This window comes from Canis lupus, chromosome 16 (genome assembly GCF_048164855.1).
Source record: "Canis lupus baileyi chromosome 16, mCanLup2.hap1, whole genome shotgun sequence".
Taxonomy (NCBI): Eukaryota; Metazoa; Chordata; class Mammalia; order Carnivora; family Canidae; genus Canis; species Canis lupus.
This window is the reverse complement of record NC_132853.1, coordinates 14,986,526-15,005,631: the sequence shown is the minus strand read 5'-3', so window position 1 is coordinate 15,005,631 and position 19,106 is coordinate 14,986,526. Positions and strand designations below refer to the sequence as shown.

The 19,106-nt window shown below is 55.1% G+C and overlaps 3 protein-coding genes across 4 annotated transcripts in view; 2 read left to right on the top strand and 1 right to left on the bottom strand.

Moving 5' to 3' along the window:
- The window catches only part of RTN4RL1 (reticulon 4 receptor like 1), a 72,353-nt gene extending 71,338 nt beyond the window's left edge, over positions 1-1,015 (bottom strand). Inside the window, exon 1 of the mRNA XM_072779047.1 lies at positions 557-1,015. Coding sequence (XP_072635148.1) covers positions 557-569 — 13 coding nt within the window. The 5' untranslated portion in view covers positions 570-1,015. The remainder of the gene's footprint in view (positions 1-556) is intronic.
- A 3,675-nt stretch (positions 1,016-4,690) lies between these two features.
- DPH1 (diphthamide biosynthesis 1) lies at positions 4,691-14,953 on the top strand. Of its 2 annotated transcripts, none has more exons than XM_072779050.1 (13): positions 4,691-4,849; positions 7,343-7,495; positions 7,617-7,680; positions 9,293-9,414; positions 9,832-9,989; positions 10,119-10,240; positions 12,049-12,117; positions 12,468-12,624; positions 12,754-12,854; positions 13,394-13,472; positions 13,747-13,887; positions 14,069-14,170; positions 14,815-14,953. In XM_072779050.1, exons 1-12 carry the CDS (start codon positions 4,786-4,788, stop codon positions 14,150-14,152), a joined length of 1,314 nt encoding a protein of 437 aa, XP_072635151.1. In that variant the 5' UTR covers positions 4,691-4,785; the 3' UTR covers positions 14,153-14,170; positions 14,815-14,953. The 2 variants fall into 2 exon arrangements, with proteins under 2 accessions (XP_072635151.1, XP_072635150.1); XM_072779049.1 differs by lacking the exon at positions 4,691-4,849 and adding an exon at positions 5,001-5,205.
- OVCA2 (OVCA2 serine hydrolase domain containing) lies at positions 14,208-15,655 on the top strand. Its single transcript, XM_072779062.1, has 2 exons — positions 14,208-14,522; positions 14,815-15,655. The coding sequence occupies exons 1-2, from the start codon at positions 14,216-14,218 to the stop codon at positions 15,315-15,317; spliced, it is 810 nt and encodes a 269-aa protein (XP_072635163.1). The 5' UTR covers positions 14,208-14,215; the 3' UTR covers positions 15,318-15,655.
- Positions 15,656-19,106: the final 3,451 nt, after the last annotated feature.

Below are 19,106 nucleotides of genomic sequence, written 5' to 3'. Positions count from 1 at the left end.
GCTGCGTGCCCAGAGCCCGTCCCTGAGGACCAAGGCAGGACTGCAGGGAAGGTGCCCGCGTCCTGGCCCCGCCTGAGAAGCGAGGGCGCGCAGAGAGCGCCCCGGCCGCGCGGCGACTGACCGCTGGCCGCCCTGGAGCGCGGGCTGCACCCGGCCCCGCCAAAGCGGCAGAACTGGCAGCATGTGCCCGCGCAGGAGATGGAGCCGGCAATTGCAAAACTTTGTAATGGCAAAGCAAAGGTCCCAAAAGGCCGGCTCCCCTGCCATCATGGGTAGCTCACAGTGGTCTCGAAATGACCTCGCCGAGCCAGATCCCTAGGCCTGGCCGTTCGATCCATGGTGCAAATCCCGTGTCTCGCAACCGGCCACCGACAGGGGCCGAGCTCCAGCAGCAAACCCTCCGCAGGTGTGTCCCCGCAAAGCCCGGCAGCCCGCCCGCCCGCGGCTGCTTCCCCGGCCAGGAGCTCCGGCGCCAGGATCTCTCGGGTGGCTCCGAGGCTCGAGGCTCTGCCGCGTGCGCACTCAACTCCAACTTGCCCCTTCGGCTCCAACTCACCTTTGCGAAGCATGTTGGCCGCGGGGCCGCCACTCCGAGGTCGGCCTAGGCGCGCTCCCTCCCGGAGTCGGGATTCAAATCCTTGGGCGCCGGCTGCAGCTAATCCGAGCGCGTCGAGGCGGGGGCAAGCCGGGGATCCGCTTGTGCCCGGCAGCCTGGCCCCTCAGGGGCATGGTGAGCCCCAGCCCTGCGCCCAGGGCACCGGCGCCCACTAGCAACCGCGGAGCTGCCTGGCAGCCGGGCGCGCTCGCTCAGCCCCGGGACAATCCGCTTGCTCCGCGGAGCCGGCGGCCTGCTTCTGCAGCCCCGAGCTCTTTGCAGGCGGTTTTGAGGGGGGACGCCGCCCCCCGGCCACCCGGCCGCCGGGCAGCGGCCCCCTCCTCTCCGCCCCCTCGGGCCGCCGCTGCCGCGGCTGCTGCAAAAGGGCGCTCGCACGCACCGCCGAGCTCCGGGGAAAGCGCCCGGCGCGCGTTTGCAGGACCCAGCGATCCGCGGAGCGGGGCGCCTCCCTTCCTCCCCCAACCCCCCGGCTTCCCCCACCTTTCCTCCTCCCTCCCTCGCTGGCTCGCTAGCTCCCTCCCTCTCGCTCCGCTCCCCGCCCCCGCTCACGGAGCGCCTCCCATACAAAATTTATGAAAGTGCTCTCAGCTCGCGGTGTCGAGCGCCGTCCTATTCCCAGGGCAGCGGCGCTCAGCCGCGCGGCGCCGCCTCCCAAGGTGTTTTCGCTTCGCCCGCCCCCGGGGACGATCCTCGGCCCGCTTCGGTCCAAGTACCTGCCCCAACCCCGGGCGGCCGTCGGGCCACTCGAAAGCCCCTCCCGGGCCCCGCGGGCTTCCTGGAGCTCGCACCCGCAGCCCAACCCCCGCCCGCTCGCCCTTCGCGGCTGGAGGTCAGAGAGAGGCAGCTGGAAGCGTGAGCTCTGCCCAAGGGCTGGGACCAGAGGACTGCCGCCCAGAGACCCCGATCACAAGTCTGCACCCCTGCCCATATCCTCTCTAGCCGGCTCTGCTTCCTTCTCGGAGGCTCGACGGCTCCTCCCTGCCAAGGACAGCTCCGGCAAACCCAGCAGCCTCGCAGCCCGCGTCCCAGGATACTGCTCCTTTGGGGGTGGGGGGGAGGTGTGGCGCGCACCCAGGCTGGTCTAGTCCTTGCAGCAAGCATTCAGGAAGGCCCAGTTGCAAATCCTAGAGAAAGAGAAGGATCAATGTGGGGCTTAAGGTGGGCTATCCCCGCCTGGGGCGGCGGGGTCTCTGATCCCCTTCAGTCTACACAGACCCCAGCTGGGGCTTCCTGGAAAATGGAAGAGGCATCGTCTGGAAAGTGGTCCCGCAGGGGGCTAGTTGGGCTGAAAATAGAAGGTTCAGGCAGGCGAGATCCTGGGTGGAGGGGGCACCCCCTACTGGCCTGGGATAAGAGGGGTCCTGGGAAAGGAAAAACAGTGGGCCAAGTCACTCGTTCAACACACATTTATTGAGGGTCAATTGTGTACAGCGTTACTATTCCTCAGGATTCAGCCTGCCATTCTGGAGTTTACAGTTAATACGGACCAAATGATAAAAGTCCAGATGAGACAGTGCATGGAAGAAAAGCAAGCAGGGTACAGTACAGAGCTGACACGAGGGGGTCAGGGAGCACTGCAGGTGACATTAAGAGAGCTAATTGGAGGGCAACAATGAGTTGCAATTCCCTGGAGAAAAACTTGGTATGATAGGAAGGTTCAGAAGAAGACCAATCTCATTCCTTCACTCATACATGCATTCAATGACACTGATTCTCTGGGTTTCGGCTAACTACATAGGCATGTGACTAGAGACACTTAGGGCATAGTTGGGGAAAAAGACCCACAAGCCATCTTAGAATGTGACAGGAGATACAAAGTGTCAAAGGGAACTTGGCCAGCTCTGTAAGGGGGTGAAGGACAATCATAGGAAGCCTTCACCAAAGAGAAGCCATTTAGGTTGGGTCTTGAGGGCCGAGTTCATCAGTCTGAGAAGGAAAAGGGGCATTCCAGGGAGGAGAGAAGGTGCAAATGCTTGAAGGAGAAAAAGTAACCTTGTTCTGAAGATCATCAAAATTGGTCCATCTCGGGATGGAACTGAAGGTGAGGCATTCTTTCTCTTAGCTGGGACCAGCTGCAGGTCTGGACTGGCCCCACACCCTGCCTGAAGGCTGCCAGGCAGACATTAAAGCTAGTCTTGATGGCACTGCAGAGGCTTTCCAAGAGTGAACTGAGGCCCAGGGAAGCTGAAAAACTTGCTCGATGTCACAAAGCAGATCAGTGCCAAACTGTAGGCCTGAATCAGGGTATGCTAATCCTACTTCCAACTCCCTGAGCTACCACCCCATGAACCCCCAGCCCCACAAACTCCAGCATCTTAAAGTTGGCCGGGGCTGAGCGTGAGTGTGAGAAGCAGAGTTATTTCAGGCTTTAGGAGGGCTGGGTGCTGCTTTGGAGTCCAGCCAGAGGGTGGGGGTGACTATAGGCGGGTGTTGTGGTATAATGTGGGGGTGCACTGTGCCCGCCTTCTTGTCAGGCAGTAATTACTCAGACTGCTGAGTAACTCAGGCAGGGAGACCCCCCACAAACAGATGGAGGTGTTCTTGGCCCAAGTTGAATGGCAGCCCCCGAAGTCCTTCACTGCATAACTTGGGGGACCTGCTCACATCTGCTCTTGATGTCTAGTTCCCCTAGACATCACCTGGTTTCCCATGGGTGCCAGGGCAGCGCATTCAGCACAAGAGGCTGCAGGGCAATGCTATAAGAGGATGAAGGCCTTCAATCATCAACAGGCCCCACCTCTGCCTAGGGAAAGGCCCTAAGGGGTTGTGCCTGCTAGGGAGAAGCCACTACTCTGCTGAAGTCAGTCTCCCTCTCCCGCAAGTCACAGCCATAGTCAGAGTTATAACTGTCCATAGGCTGGGCTTTAGTGTCCCAAAGGGGGAAGGGCTGGACTAGGGGATCCCTGGAACGGGGATCTTGCACCCCAGGGGTCCACGGAACCTGCCAGAAATGAGAAGTCCAGGCTGGGCTCTTATCAAGGTAAGAGGGGTGTTCTTGGAACCCATATTGGCCACAGTCCCATCCAAAGCCATGACTGTCCTAAGAGTATGGGTCAGTGGCCTGAGGGGCAGAGCACTGACCCCTTCTGATCCTCCCCTTGGCTGCTCACTCTCAGCCAGCCCATACATTCCTCCTCTCTGGGCAGCCTCCCAGGCAGGCCTGTCCCCAGCTGCTTGTTTTTCACTTCTCTGTGCACCTTAATTAGGAGTTTCCAAGCAAGGAGGGCCTCCAGGGGAGCCCCAGGCCACAGAGCTACCTTAAAGGGCCAGCTGTGCTCACATCACCACCACAGAGAGAGGAAGATTGTGCCAGAGGGTTAGATGGGCAAACAGCCCTGGGGGACCATTGCTGTCTGGGGCAGACCTACCTTGCTAAGGGCCAGTCCTTCAGGTATGCTGCTCTTAAAAGGTCAAGGCTGTCTCGCTGGCTGTTATGCCTTCTCTTTGGGATACCAGGAGCCAGGGCCTGATCAAGAGAAAGGCTATCTAGGCCTGAGGGGGAGCCTAGGTGATTGGGATCCTTGGACTGCCCACTCCACCCCACCCCCACCCCAGGAAAGCACCCTCAGGCTTGGGGCCTTCCCTTGGTAGCAGTTTTTCACCGGGGAACCTTTGGCATCAGCACTGTTGATTCTCAAGGTAGAGGGCTCTGGAGCTTCGAAAATCTACCCCAGGACTCAGCCTGGAGCTGGGCTGAGGGGAGCCGAGTTCTGTCTCGCTGAGGCAGCCGGGTCCTCAGAGGTATGGAATGTAGGTAGGTAGGGCCCTACCTACACGGCCTCCACTGCTTACCAGGAGGGGAGACTGGGAGAGGAGCGGAAGGGATACCTGGGGACGTCCCCATTCACAAGACTTGGCCCACAGAACTCGGGCTGGGAGCCAGAAACTAGGGGAGCATGATCTGGGCGTGACGCGGCGGGCAGACGGGGCGGAGGAGACGCCGGGAGGCCGGAGAGCGCCTCTGCCAAGGTACTGGGCTGCTAGGGGCTGGGAGAGCCCGGTCTTCCCGGCTCGGGGGGAGGAGCCGCGGTAGCCCCGCCCCACCGGCGCCTTCCTGGTCCCCGCCCAGCAAGTCCCCGCCCCTCGCTAGCGACCGGCGGTCGATCGCAATGTCTGAGCTCTCGGCGTTCCGCTAGCGCTGCCTTTTTGGTCTCCACGTGGTCAGGCCTATGATGGCGGCGCTGGCGGCGTCGGCGGCAGCGGAGCCGGGCAGCCGGAACGGCACCAGTCGAGGTGGGTGCTACGGCGCTTCGGCCTCGGGACCTCGCACCGCGAGTTAGGGCCCCCAAGTCAGGGACAGAACCACCCCCCTCTGACGGCGGCGGCGGCCTTTCTCCGCCAGACCCGGAAGGCCCCGCGGTCACTTGCTCCCGAGGCTTTCGCTGAAGCCCAGAGTGACCAGTCTTCCTTCTGCAGCCCTAGGGCGCGGTCGGGAGCAGCCCTTCCTCGGAGCTTGTAGTCCTCAAGCCTCCGTTGGCTGGCGCAGGAGGACTCACGGATGAGGCGGACCCGATGGGGAAGGAAAGAGCCGGGCGCGTTGCAGCGGCCTGTCCACAAGTGGGCCCCCAGGGAGCGCCCTCAGGAACGAGGCAGGTGGCCTCATTCACCAGGCTCTCACCGAGCACTCCCTTAACGCCAGGTCAGGGACTGCACGACAGCCCTGCCCTCAGGGTCTCCGTCTACCGGAGAATATCGATGTAAACAGACGGTCACAGACACGTGATGAAGGAGGAGGCGCCTACTTAGTCTGGGGACAAATTGAGCTACTAAGACCAGCAGCTCCCGCACCCCAACGACCACGAGGGACTTGCCCAGTCAGAGGAACTTCTGTGAGGGACCCAGGATTCTGGGCTGGTTGTTCCAAGGCATTTGAAACAACTGAACAAGAACGATGGCAGTGGTCACATTCAAATACGGTCTCGGGATGCCAGCCTGCCATGTTAATTCTCCACTGCATCATGGTCACTACTACCATCCACCCACAGGCAGAGGGTGAAGGGTCATGTCTGGGAGGGTCCCTCCCACAGTAGTAAAGGGCCCTAGCACAAGCTCTGGCACAGAGTACAGGTTCAATAAATATTTGTTCGATAAATTAGTTTCCTTATCACATTCCCAACCTATCTGGTTCCTAAAGAGATAACAGGGGTTGAGCTAAGTTGAATTGTGGGGAATAGGATGTGAATTAAGGGCTGAGCTTGGGACGCCTGGGTGGCTCAGCTGTTAGAGTCCGCCTTTGGCACAGGACGTGATCCTGGGGCCCTGGGATCGGTCTGCACCCGGCTGCCTGTGAGGAGCCTGCTTCTCCCTCCGCCTGTCTCTGCCTCTGTGTCTTTCATGAGTAAATAAATCTTTAAAAGGAGGGGGGGGGGGATCCCTGGGTGGCTCAGCGGTTTAACGCCTGCCTTTGGCCCAGGGCGCGATCCTGGAGTCCGGGGATCGAGTCCCACGTCTGGCTCCCGGCGTGGAGCCTGCTTCTCCCTCCTCCTGTGTCTCTGCCTCTCTCTCTCTCTCTCTCTCTCTCTCTCTATGTCTATCATAAGTAAGTAAATAAATAAATCTTGAAAAAAAAGGGGGGGCTGAATTTTGCTGATGGGCTACAGTGTTTTGTCCTTTAACCAGGGGGTTGCAGTTTGTATACCCTCATTTGCCCCCCCCCACCCCCACTAACTGCTAGGCCCTAAAGGGCAAGAGCACTTATCTGTCCTCACCAGTTTGCCCACAGTCCTAACTAGAGTGTGTTCTTTCCATCTTTTCTGGGGTGGAACAATGAGACCAAGGAACTTGTTAACTCAGTCAAATGTTTGGTGTTTATTTCCCTTTTAAATGAGAGGGAAGAGTGTAGGAATTCACCAGTGTAGACACAGTCAGTGGGACTTGAGTAAAGAGGGCAGTCTCTTAAATTCTAGTACTTAGAACAATTTGCTTATAGATCTCATATCTAGGACCTCAGAACTTCAAGGTGTTCTTAGGGCCTGGGGTGCATTTTCCCAAGCTGCCGGGCTTTTGGGTTTTCCTCGGAGTTTTTTTTTTTTAAGATTTTATTTATTTATTCATGAGAATACACAGAGAGGAGAGAGAGACAGAGAGAGGCAGAGACACAGGCAGAGGGAGAAGCAGGCTCCATGCAGGGAGCCCGACGTGGGACTCGATCCCAGGTCCCCAGGATCACGCCCTGAGCTGTAGGCGACGCTAAACCACTGAGCCACCGGGGCTGCCCCCCCACCCTTTTTTTTTTAAGACTCATTTATTTATTCATGAGAGACACACAGAGAGAGGCAGAGACATAAGCAGACGCAGGCTCCATCTCAGAACCCTGGGATCCATGACCTGAGCCAAAGGCAGACTCTCAACCACTGAGCCACCTAGGCATCCCTACTCAGAGTTCTTGATCAAGGAGCAGTTGTTTGGGTTTTTTCCCATTTGCCCCTCAGTTCAGTCTCCTGGTATCACCTCTGTTCTCCGAAGGTAAGGGGTGAACTGTACCCTACTCATGGGCTCAAGGCTTTGATGCCCAGTAATCTTGCAACAGGGAAACGAATTATGCAGACCTCCTCCTGGCTTAATGGGTTGTCTTTCCAGTTTCAGAATGAACTCAGTGGGGAAGACAGCTGGGCCAACCCCCTTGGCATCTGAGATCTGGGCCTGAAACTTGGGTGGTGTTATATGCTTAACTGGGTCTGGTTCTGTTTTAGGCCAGGTGCTAACTCAGGCCTTGCATTGTCTTAGGTCGAACCCCTCGGGGCCGCTTAGCCAATCAGATTCCCCCCGAGATCCTGAACAACCCCCAGCTGCAGGCAGCCATTCAAGTCCTGCCTTCCAACTATAACTTTGAGATTCCCAAGACCATCTGGAGGATTCAACAGGCCCAGGCCAAAAAGGGTGAGCCCCCCCAAACTTTGAGATGGGGTAGGGTGGAAAGGTTGCCTGGCTCAGTCAGGGGCAGTATCCTCATCCCAGCATTTTCCCAGCCCTCTGCTCTCATGTCTCTACTCTCTTTCAGTGGCCTTGCAAATGCCTGAAGGCCTTCTCCTTTTTGCCTGCACCATCGTGGATATTTTGGAAAGGTGAGATTTGGGCACTGGAGAAGCAGCTAAACCAAGACCTTCCCTATGCCCCTTAGAGCTCTGCCTGTCAACATTTTTTCCTTCTGGACCTCGGCCTTACTCAGCCCCTTCCCACAACCATACACACACAAAGGGAAAAAGCCAAGACTACACTCAGCCTGCTGAGATCCCAGCCTGTCTGGCTTGGCTTATCCATATAAATCTCTCCTTCCCTAAAATATTAAGGAGGGGTGGAATGAGTCGATTCCAGTTATCTTCAAAGCTGGCCCTAGAGCAGGTAGTGGGGCCTGAGGAGGAATCCTGGGAGCTGACCTGGAGTGAGCTGAGTTGTCAGCATCAGGTCTAGCCAAGGGGAACTCTTTTCTCTGTCCTATTTGGGGGAGTATGGCAAGGAGGGGTTTGGTGGGGGAGAAGTGTCTAGGAGATAGTATTCAGTTCCCCTCCCCTCTCTGTCTAAGTTTCTTCATTACCATGAGCCATCCTTGGGAGTGGGGGGTGGGGAGTGCTCAGCCATCTGGAACCAGCATAGAAACAGGGAAGGGGGTTGGGGAAAGGGGAGGTCAGCTCGTGATGGGAACCTCCCACTTTCCTGCTGCTGCGCCCCCACCCCCCGCATCCATTGCCACAGACTCCCTGCCCAGCTCCCACCCTCTTGGCCCTTGGGGATGCTCTCTGGGGCTCGGGGCAATTTGCATACATTTTAATCTATAAAAAATTAAGTGCTCTGGCTGACTCAGACGCCTGGGCTGCATTTTAAGGAGTGGAATAATCTGCTTCTGTGCACAGACTGATTTGGGGAAGGCAGGGGGTTGCTGATTGACAGCAGTTTTGCTTGTACCACCACACCACCCGCAGAGAAGTGGGGAGACCCCAGTCACTAAGCCAGGCTCCATGCTCCAGGGGTGGGTCCCTCAAGGAGGAACTGGTCCTCCAGCTCCATTCCCATGGTGAGTTTGGGGAGTGCGGGGTCTTCCCCACCCACCCCTGTCCCCCAGTGATTCAGGCCTGGCAGCAGATCCTATGGCAATGTGTTGGCCAGAGCCCACTCTTTCTGACGCATGAGGTATGTGGGTGGTGCCATGTGCTGTGGGGGAGCTGTTCATGGGTCCCCCCCATCCTGGGCACAGAGGGCCTAACTCAGGGTGGGGAGATAGCAAGGGGTCTGGTTGACAGGGAGGCTGTGTGTATCCATACATGCATACCCACACACACCATAGTGTCTGGGCATGGGAGTGGGTGCCTTCACATGTGCGTACATGCTTACTGCGCCGGGTGGGATGAGTCAGGGCATCAGTATTTGACCTATGTATGCCAGGCTGAGGGGTGGGGGGTCCTTCTTGCAGTCTGAGCTTGGACAGAGCAGCGTGCTACAGAGACCATCCGCGTACAGCTACAGATCCAGGAGCTGCTGCCAGGACTGGAGGATGTGGCAGCTTGGCCCCTCCTACTCTTTTTTGGCAGAAGTGGCAGCTGCCAGCCCAAGTGATTGTAGGGGGTAGGGAGAAAGGAGTTGGGCCCTGAGATAGCCCCACAGGGGTAGGTCTCTCTCCCACCTCACCCCTGTGTCACTGTCTCATTCCCCACCCCCCTCTGCTGCTCCACCCCCCCACAGGTTCACAGAGGCTGAAGCAATGGTGATGGGTGATGTGACGTATGGGGCTTGCTGTGTGGATGACTTTACTGCAAGGGCCCTCGGAGCGGACTTCCTGGTGCACTATGGCCACAGCTGCCTGGGTATGGTGGGCCAGGATTCTGGCAGGGGGGCAGAGAGGCAGGACTACACGCTAATCCCCCATCACAGTGCCTTCTTGTTCTGCTTGCAGGCAGGCGGTCCCTCCCAGTTTCTGGGATGGCCTTGGCCTTCCTGCTCTGCAGGTGGATCTTTCCTTTGGATTTGGTTGCCTTGGAAACAGTGTTGCTGTCCCAGATGTGGGTGTTTGAAAGGCTGTTGGTGGCAGAGCAGGCTGGGCCCCTGGCCGAGTGATAGAGAAGGAGCTTCTGACGGACCTGTGACTGCCCCCCGCCTCCTACCCACTCCTTCTATCCGTAGGCAGAAGCCATTGTCCTGGCTGCTCGGAGACCTTGGCCCAGGCAGGCCCCCTGTCCTTGTGGCCTTCCAAAATAGTCTCCTGAACTCTTGCCTCCTCTCAGTTCCCATGGATACCTCAGCCCAAGACTTCCGGGTGCTGTATGTCTTTGTGGACATCCGGATAGATACTGCCCACCTCCTGGACTCTCTCCGCCTCACCATTCCTCCAGCCAGCTCCCTTGCCCTGGTCAGCACCATTCAGTTTGTGTCGACCTTGCAGGTAAGTGGACAGATGGCAGCCAGCCTCCAGTCTGCTCCTGTGCCCCATGGTAGGTGCTCCAGGCTGGTCCTCTGGCCCTGGCTCTCCCTCCTCACTCACTTTTTTCCCTTCCCCTCATCATCCTTACAGGCAGCTGCCCAGGAGCTAAAAGCTGAGTACCGTGTGAGTGTCCCGCAGTGCAAGCCCTTGTCTCCTGGGGAGATTCTGGGCTGCACGGCCCCCCATCTGCCCAAAGAGGTGGAAGCTGTTGTGTAAGTGAAAAACGGAGGGCCAGTTGTAGAGACATAAGAAATGTACCCTAGAAGGGAGCCTGACAATCACTGTGTAGGAAAGGAAACTGAGTCTAAAGCTTTTCAACTGTTGGCTCAAGGTCACTCTGCAAAATGGGGACCAGATAGGGTTTCAGCTTTCCTGTCTCCCTCTCAGGTGCTCTGTCCACCATCTAGGAGGCTATGCCCAGGGTGGGGCACGAATCAGAGGGCCTCATGGGGTTGGGGTGGTGGTGTTGAGGGTGGGCTAGAAATGGTGGGAATATAATTGGAGAAGATGGATGGGCACGTTCAGGCTGCAGCTCCATTAATTTAGCATCCGGACAGCTAACAAGCAGGAGCAGCATGTCTCCTGCCGCCTAATTATTTTAGGTAATGGAAATGCTTAATGTTGTGTGAATGCAGCCAGCCTCAGAGCCGACAGCTCCTCCAGCTGGGACTAGGGAGGGGAGCCCCATTGCTAGCTAATGGCAGAAAAAGAGGGAGGGGCACTCCTCCCTGACTCATCGCCACCTTTGGGGCTGTAGATGCTGGCCCCACAGGCCTTGCTGCTCCCACAGAGGACAGCCCTGCCCTTAGACAGGCTCACATCAGGGCCTACCCCAGACCAGACTTGGAAGCCCTGCTCCCCAAGGGCAGAACTCTGTGCCTGCACCTGCATAATGCTGAACTCCTAGGTGCCTACCCTTGGGGGCTTCGAGGTATATATTGGAGGGAGAGATACCCTGAGTGTTGGCCAGTCATCACAATTCAGTGTGGTCTCCAAGAAAAAAGGAGCTGCCATGGCAGATTGACCTCTATGCTCTGTCTTCTCCATGGCCTGAGGAGCTTCTTTTAGGGATAGGCTTGAAAAAGCCTGGTGGTTAAGCCTAGAGTGGAGTCCCAGATACACTGCTTTTTTTTTTTTTTTTTTTTTTTTTAATTTTTATTTATTTATGATAGTCACAGAGAGAGAAAGAGAGAGAGGCAGAGACATAGGCAGAGGGAGAAGCAGGCTCCATGCACCGGAAGCCCGATGTGGGATTCGATCCCGGGTCTCCAGGATCACGCCCTGGGCCAAAGGCAGGCGCCAAACCGCTGCGCCACCCAGGGATCCCCCAGATACACTGCTTAATAGTTCTGTGACTACGGGCAAGTTTCTTAACGTTACTGAACATCAATTGTATCTGTTGTAAAATGGGGATACTATAGGTGGCTTGGATGGTTGTTTGATAAGACTGAGAGAAGTCCTACATGGCAAGTGCTTAGCCCAGGCCTTGTGCACAGAAGGCACAAATCCAGTAAAAGTAGTTGTTACAACTCAGTAACAAGGCCTGAGAGCTAGTTCGGACAGAGGGAGCCAGTGTATAACCCAAAACCTCATTTACAGCATCGATGATACCTTGAACCCTACCTACTTGCCATGTCTGTGTTGAGCTAGGTGAGGGAGAACCTGTCCCGCCACCTCTAAGTTAGGATCTCTAGAGCCCTAAGCAGCCTTTTCATGGCCCTAGGCTGCCCTGCTACTCTTCCCTCAGAAGGTTGGGGTGAGGAGCGGTTCCTAAGTTCTGTATTACATAACTAGAAGGGCCTTATACTCATCCAGTCACACTCCTTATTTTTGCATTTGAGGAAACCAAGGCCTCAGGAGGCAAAATGATGACTTAGGCTAGTGGCTAGTGTACAGACACACACACACACACACAGAGCACATTCAGCGAAGAACTCAATCTGGACCTGCAAGCCACTGCCTGCCTTTTCTACTGCTCCACCCCATCCCATACTCACCATCCCCTTTCTCCACACTGCAGATATCTTGGAGATGGCCGCTTCCATCTGGAGTCTGTCATGATTGCCAACCCCAGTGTCCCTGCTTACCGGTATGGACTAAGGTGGGGTGGCCAGCTAGGGAGGGGGTGGGATTTCCCTGCCACTGAAGCCCTCAGTTGGCCGAAACTTCCTGAATCTGCTGGCCTGACCCAGGGCTACTGCTGCATGGGACCCACCCACCCCCTGGGATTCACACTGAGATCCTAGATCGCCATCCTACTTTTGCCTGCTCCATCTGTAGGACTGAACTTTCCCATGATAATCTCTGCTCTTGCCTCTGTTCCTAATTACCTGCATGGAACCTACAGTTTCAGGAGACCAAGGGGCTGGGTCAGGGAGCTGTGTGTACAAAAGGTACTGTGAATGGCTGTCACCGTAACCCTTATAGCTTCTTTTCCAGATATGACCCATACAGCAAAGTCCTGTCCAGAGAACACTATGACCACCAGCGCATGCAGGCCAACCGCCAAGAAGCCATAGCCACAGCCCGCTCAGCCAAATCCTGGGGCCTTATCCTGGGCACTTTGGGCCGCCAGGGCAGCCCCAAGATTCTGGAGGTCAGAGGGCTTGGGAAGGCCTCTGGAGGATGGAACTGACTAGAAATCCAGCTGGAAAAATCAGTACATTAAAGGATTTAGACTTGGCTTGATCGTGGTGTTCTGAGCTTGGCCTCCCTCTTCCAACAGCACCTGGAATCTCGTCTCCAAGCCTTGGGACTTACCTTTGTGAGGCTGCTGCTGTCTGAGATCTTCCCCAGCAAGCTTAGCCTACTTCCTCAAGTGGATGTGTAAGTTTTCTCACCTTACCTCCCTAGCCATGACTCCGGCTAAGGAAGCTTAGATCTGAGTCCTGCCCAGCACATAATGAAGGCTGGAGTTGTTAGGAATTGCGTCCATGAAATTTTAATGTATACAGAGATTTCATCCAGCAGGGGCTACCTTTGGCTGTGAGTCACACACAGTTTGGCTTGGGGGCTCACCAGTAGCTGCATCATCACAGTCACTCTGTGTGAGATGAGTTTGAGTGGTGTTTGGCACCTGCAGTGTATCAGAACTAAATTAAATTTGATTCTGGGGATATGATCACAGATGAGCTGCCCAGGCCCCGCCCTCAGAGAGCTAACAGAGAGCTCTCCTGGAGGAAACAAGAGAAAACAAACAGCACTATAGTGTTACTCTAAATAGTAGGTGATTGTGTTTACTTTGGAAGTAATAGTAAGCATTCATTGGGTGTGTTGGGGATACAGTCATGTATTTTAGCATGCTGCCCAGAAGGAGGGTACCCTCTCCCCGCCACCCTTGGGTTTGACTTGACTTCCCTTCCTAGGTGGGTGCAGATAGCATGTCCACGCCTTTCCATTGACTGGGGCACAGCCTTCCCCAAGCCGCTGCTGACACCCTATGAGGTAACCCTATGTTTTAAAAATACCCAAGAGAGAGTGGGCTTTGCACCTGGTTCTGTCAAGGGAGGGATCTGCAGTGGGGTGGGCAGCACTTCTTACAGCTGACTCATTTCCTAGCTGTGTGGCCTTGGGTGAGTACCCTAACCTCTCTGAGCCTCACATTTCTTTTCTGTGTTCTGAGGATAATAGGACCTCCACAGGCCATCGTGAAGACAGAATTCATTAATCCTGTGCAGAAAAAGTTGGCAAATGTTATTGCCCCGTTATGCTCCTCTAGGCAGTGGTGGCCCTGAGGGACATTTCCTGGCAGCAGCCCTACCCTATGGACTTCTATGCTGGCAGCTCCTTGGGGCCATGGACAGTGAACTACGGACGGAACCGGCCCCCCCAGACCCCCAGGCGGCCCCAGCTGGAGAAGGTAGGCAGGGACTGGGAGCTGGAAGAGACCACAAAGCCCAGGCCTGGCCCTGGCCGCCTCCCTAGTGACGCCGGCCGAGGCCGCCGCGGTGCGGCCGCTACGGGAAATGCACAGGAGCGGGGTGGAGGGGAGGACGTAGCCGAATGGAGACCCTGACCAAAGTCTGCGACCTCCGATGCAGGAGGAGTCCACGTGCCACTCTCCAGTCGCGGCTTGCGACGGTTGCAATTGCGGAGACGAAAAGGGAGCGCCGCGGGCTCAGTGAGATCCTGCCTGGGCGCAGGTACCCGCCTCTGCTCCAGCTGCGCCCTACCCCCTCTCTTTTGTTATGGGAACACCTGCTCGCCCTGAGGCCCGCCTTCGGGGTGGTGCCATTTGGTCCCGCCCCCCGTACTTCCGACTTCCGCTCGGGGAACGGCTGCTTCCGGCCCGTGGCGCGTTGCCCGGCGAGATGGCGGCTCAGCAGCCCCTGCGGGTGTTGGCCCTGGCCGGCTTCCGGCAGAGCGAGCGGGGCTTCCGCGAGAAGACTGGAGCGCTGAGGAAGGCGCTGCGGGGCCGCGCCGAGCTCGTGTGCCTCAGCGGCCCGCACCTGGTCTCGGGTGCCGAGGGCTCCGAGGGCGCCGGGCCGGACTCCGGTGAGACGGAAATGCACCTGCGTCTTCTATCGGGATTCGTCTCCATAACTCCCCTCAGCATACTCCCACGCTGTTTCCTCGCCTCATTCCTTCCCCCTGCCGAACCCTTCAGTTCTTCCTTCCCAGACTTCCGCCTTGATCAGTCTTCCCTTCTCCCAGATTTTCTTCTCTCCCCTCGGCCACCTCTTTGCACACATGGTCATTCCCAAGCCTTACGTCCGTCCGTCCCTTTTTCATTTCTCATCCCCTAGGTACCTGCTTGCCCTGACCCCATCCTTTCCTATCACTGTAGAGCCCTGCCTTCCGCCGGAGGAGCAGCCTCGAGGCTGGTGGTTTTCAGAACAGGAGGCAGACGTTTTCAACGCCCTGAGCCAGCCCACGGTATGCAGAGGTCTGGAGGAAGCCTTGGGAACCGTGGCACAGGCACTGAAGAGACTGGGGCCTTTTGACGGGCTCCTTGGTTTCAGCCAGGGAGCCGCGTTAGCAGCCCTTGTGTGTGCCCTTGGCCAGGCAGGCGATGCCCGCTTCCCCTTGCCAAAGTTTATCATCCTGGTATCTGGTTTCTGCCCCCGAGGCCTTGGACCCGAAGAATCCGTCCTGCAGGGCCCCTTGTCTCTGCCGTCACTCCATGTTTTTGGAGACACTGACTGCGTCATCCCCTCTCAGGAAAGTATGCAGCTGGCTAGCCGATTCACTGGAGCCATCACACTCACCCACCCTGGTGGTCACTTCATTCCAGTAGCTGCAGCCCAGCGCCAGGCCTATCTCAATTTCTTGGACCAGTTAACAGAGTGAGAAATCAACAAATGTCTCTGCCCCTAATCCCTCACCCCCACATGACCTTGGGGCAGCCTCTGTAATCAGTTCTCTTTCCCCCCCACCCTGCGAGCTCAACTGCTGTTAGTGTTTATCACCATCACCAATTAAGAGACAAGTATCAGTAATTAAGGCTCAAATTATAAGAAGCCCAGCTCTACACTCAAGAAAAAAAAAGGGATTAGGAGCCTTAGTGGACATTGGCATTTGAAACTCAAACATGAAAAAGGCCGGTGGACCCCCGGATGAGTGGAGGGTAAAATGGGAAAAGCAGGGGCTGGCAGTGTGGCAGCCACATAATAAAGTGGTGATTGTGATTTTGAGCATCCTTTTCCTCATACAGAAAAACCCATTTTGTAACAGAAGTCTGGATTCCTGCCCATCCACACAGCCTCCAGGGCAGCACCACACAGGGAAGTGTTTCCAGTTTTAAGCCCCCAGGACAAGCTCATGTCTGCACACATTTGGTAGCAGTCTCAAGCCCCAAGCTGAAGGAAAGGAGGCCTTGGTGGCTGAGTTGGAAGAATTTACCTCTGAGCAGTTTTGGGATGAGAGCACCTGGCAAGCTTCTGTCTGGCCTCCACTGAGTTAGGCTTCCTCTGTCCTGACTGTTGAGGGCTGTATGTCAAGCTCTTGGCCTTCTGTCAAGCTCTTGGCTTCTTGAGTTCTCTGCTTTCTCCTCCAGAACTGCTTTAGCCCCTCTGAACTATAAGTTTCAAGTGTGGGGTGGTGCTAGACCTTGGGTAGAGGCCCAGGACCACACAGAAGAAACCCTTTTGCAAATTGCCCAGAAACAGTTTCTGGAGCTGATGCTACTCTGTAGTGATCCATCTAAAGCCTAACTGCCCCTCCAGTTTCTTTCTTTCTTTTTTTTTTTTTTAATATTTATTCATGAGAAACACGGATTGAGAGAGAGGCAGAGACACAGGCAGAGGGAGAAGCAGGCTCCATGCAGGGACCCCGACTGGGACTCGATCCAGGGCCTCCAGGGTCACGCCCTGGGCTGAAGGTGGCGCTAAACCTCTGAGCCACCCGGGCTGCCCGCCCCTCCTGTTTCAGAGTGCATTTGTTCCTACGCACTCTAGTGCACTTGTTCCTTCTCTTTTTTTTTTTTTTTTTTTTAAAGAATTATTTATTTATTTATTCATGAGAAACACAGAGAGACAGAGAGGCAGAGACACAGGCAGAGGGAGAAGCAGGCTCCATGCAAGGAGCCTGATGTGGGACTCGATCCCAGGTTTCCAGGATCACACCCTGGGCTGCAGGCGGCGCTAAACCGCTGCGCCACTGGGGCTGCCCTGTTCCTTCTCACTTTAGCTGTTGGCCCTACTCTCAGTGTCCCCACCTGTGGCCCACCCTGCTCTCTGATTTCAGCCCTGCTTCTGCAGGTTCACCACCTTGTTCCTTTTCTGGAATATCACTGGAGGCCCTAGTCCAGCCCTCCAGCATGGTTGCCCTCAGAAAGTTTAGTAATGGAGTAGGATTTGGGGTTAGGGGGTACCACACAAATAGTACAGCCCATCCTGAGACAGACTAATGTCCCTTAAATTAACCCAAATCCTGAATTCTTTACCACAGATAGTTTTCTAAGTTTTTCTTGAAGAAAGTTGGGGGCACCTGGGGGGCTCAGTGGTTGAGCATCTGCTTTTGGCTCGAGACGTGATCCTGAAGTTCCGAGATGGGAGTCCTGCATCGGGCTTCTGCATAGAGCCTGCTTCTCCCTCTACCTATGTCTCTGCCTCTCTCGGTGTGTCTCATGAATAAATAAAATCTTAAAAAAAAAAAAAAAGTTGGAGTTAAACAACCCCCTCCCCAAACAGACCCAGTTTACTGGATTTAGGTCCTTTAGAGCAGAAAGTGGGGATGGGATAGGTTCCCCCTTGCCACAGTCTGCCTCTGCTTACACTTAGGTGTTTTAAAGGGATTCCTTCTTTGGCAAGGGGAGGCGACTTGGAAATGGGCCGAATTACTCCTGCAGACCTGTTGCATCTGGCCCATAGGATTTTAGAAAATACTGGATTTACAGTATCTATAATCTTAGGAATTTCACACACAGGAAATCAGATTGCTGGCTTCTCTGGAAATGAGCAGCTGAGAATGAAATGTGGACCTGCACTTCAGAACCTACGCACCCTCATGGCAGTCCTAGGCTGCCCCCTTTAGCAAGGTCCCAAGAGGTGAAAATGACAACTGCTACCACAGCTCTTGCTGCTTGGAATTTTGTGAGGATTAAAGGAGAGAGAACAAAATACAGTAGGGAATGAATTTTAAACCAGGGCTAAAAGGATGAGGGTAGAGCAGACAGTATTAGGTGGAGCAGAAGTGCTCAATGCTCAGAGTGGAATTCTCCCCTACTTCAAGAGTCAGAAAATGTCCACCCTAGAAGGAAAGAGATGGTCCACTGGTTTCCAACAAGTGAGATATCCTCTCTTGTCATGTCCTTCAGGAACAATGGAGGGAGGGCAGCCCAGGTGGCTCAGCGGTTTAGCACCACCTTCAGCCCAGGGCCTGCTCCTGGAGACCCGGACCGAGTCCCACATCCGGCTCCCTACATGGGGCCTGTTTTTCCCTTTGCCTGTGTCTCTGCCTCTCTCTCTGTGTCTCATGAATATCTATGTTTTGCTAAACTGTACCTGGATGTTGCCACACAACACAATAATTGAAAACCACTGCCTGGGGGATCCCTGGGTGGCGCAGTGGTTTGGCGCCTGCCTTTGGCCCAGGGCGCGATCCTGGAGACCCGGGATCGAATCCCACGTCGGGCTCCCAGTGTGGAGCCTGCTTCTCCCTCTGCCTGTGTCTCTGCCTCTCTCTCTGTGTGTGTGTGACTATCATAAATAAATAAAAAATTTAAAAAAAAGAAAAAAGAAAACCACTGCCTGGGATGCCTGGGTGGCTCAGCAGTTAAGCGTCTGCCTTTGACTCTGGGTGATCCTGGAGTCCCTGGATGGAGTCTCAGATCGGGTTCCCTCCGTGAAGCCTGCTTCTCCCTCTGCCTGTGTCTCTGCCTCTCTCTGTGTGTGTGTCTCTCATGAATAAATAAAATATTTATTAAAAAAAAAAACACTGCCTTAGTAGAAAATAAACTGGTAAATACGTGCTAAAAAAAAAAAAAAAAAACTCTGTCATGTTATTCTCATGCACTTCACTAGGGAGGGGGAGAAATCTCTCCAATTAAGAATCATTCATCTAGGGACGCCTGGGTGGCTCAGGGGTTGGGAGTCTGCCTTCAGCTCAGGGTGTGATCCCAGAGTCCCGGGATCAAGTCCTGCATCGGGCTTCTTGAAGGGAGCCTGCTTCTTCTCCTCCCTCTGCCTATGTCTCTGCCTCTCATGAATAAATAAAACCTTTTTAAAAAGTCATCCATCTAATATTTTCAATTTATATCTAGGGGAAATGAGGTCCAGAGGATAGGAATACCATTTATTGAGTGCTAACTATGCCAGATATTGTGAAAAGCAGAGCCTTTAGAGTTGCCCAATTTAATCTTAACAATTTCTTGAGGTAGATACCACAACTGAGGAAACAGGCACAGAGAAGTTGACTTACCCAAAGTTGGACTCAGATCCAAAAGTCATGTTCTTGAGATATTTACTAGTCATTGTTTTCTCTCCTGCAACTCAGAGGATAAGCAGAGGCCACTCACCATTCACTACTGTTGGGCTACATGTCCTGTCTGGGTCTCATCTTTCTAATCCATAACATAAGTTTGGGGATGGGGTGCACTTAATGAGATACAGGATACTTAAAAAAAAAAAAACAAAAAAA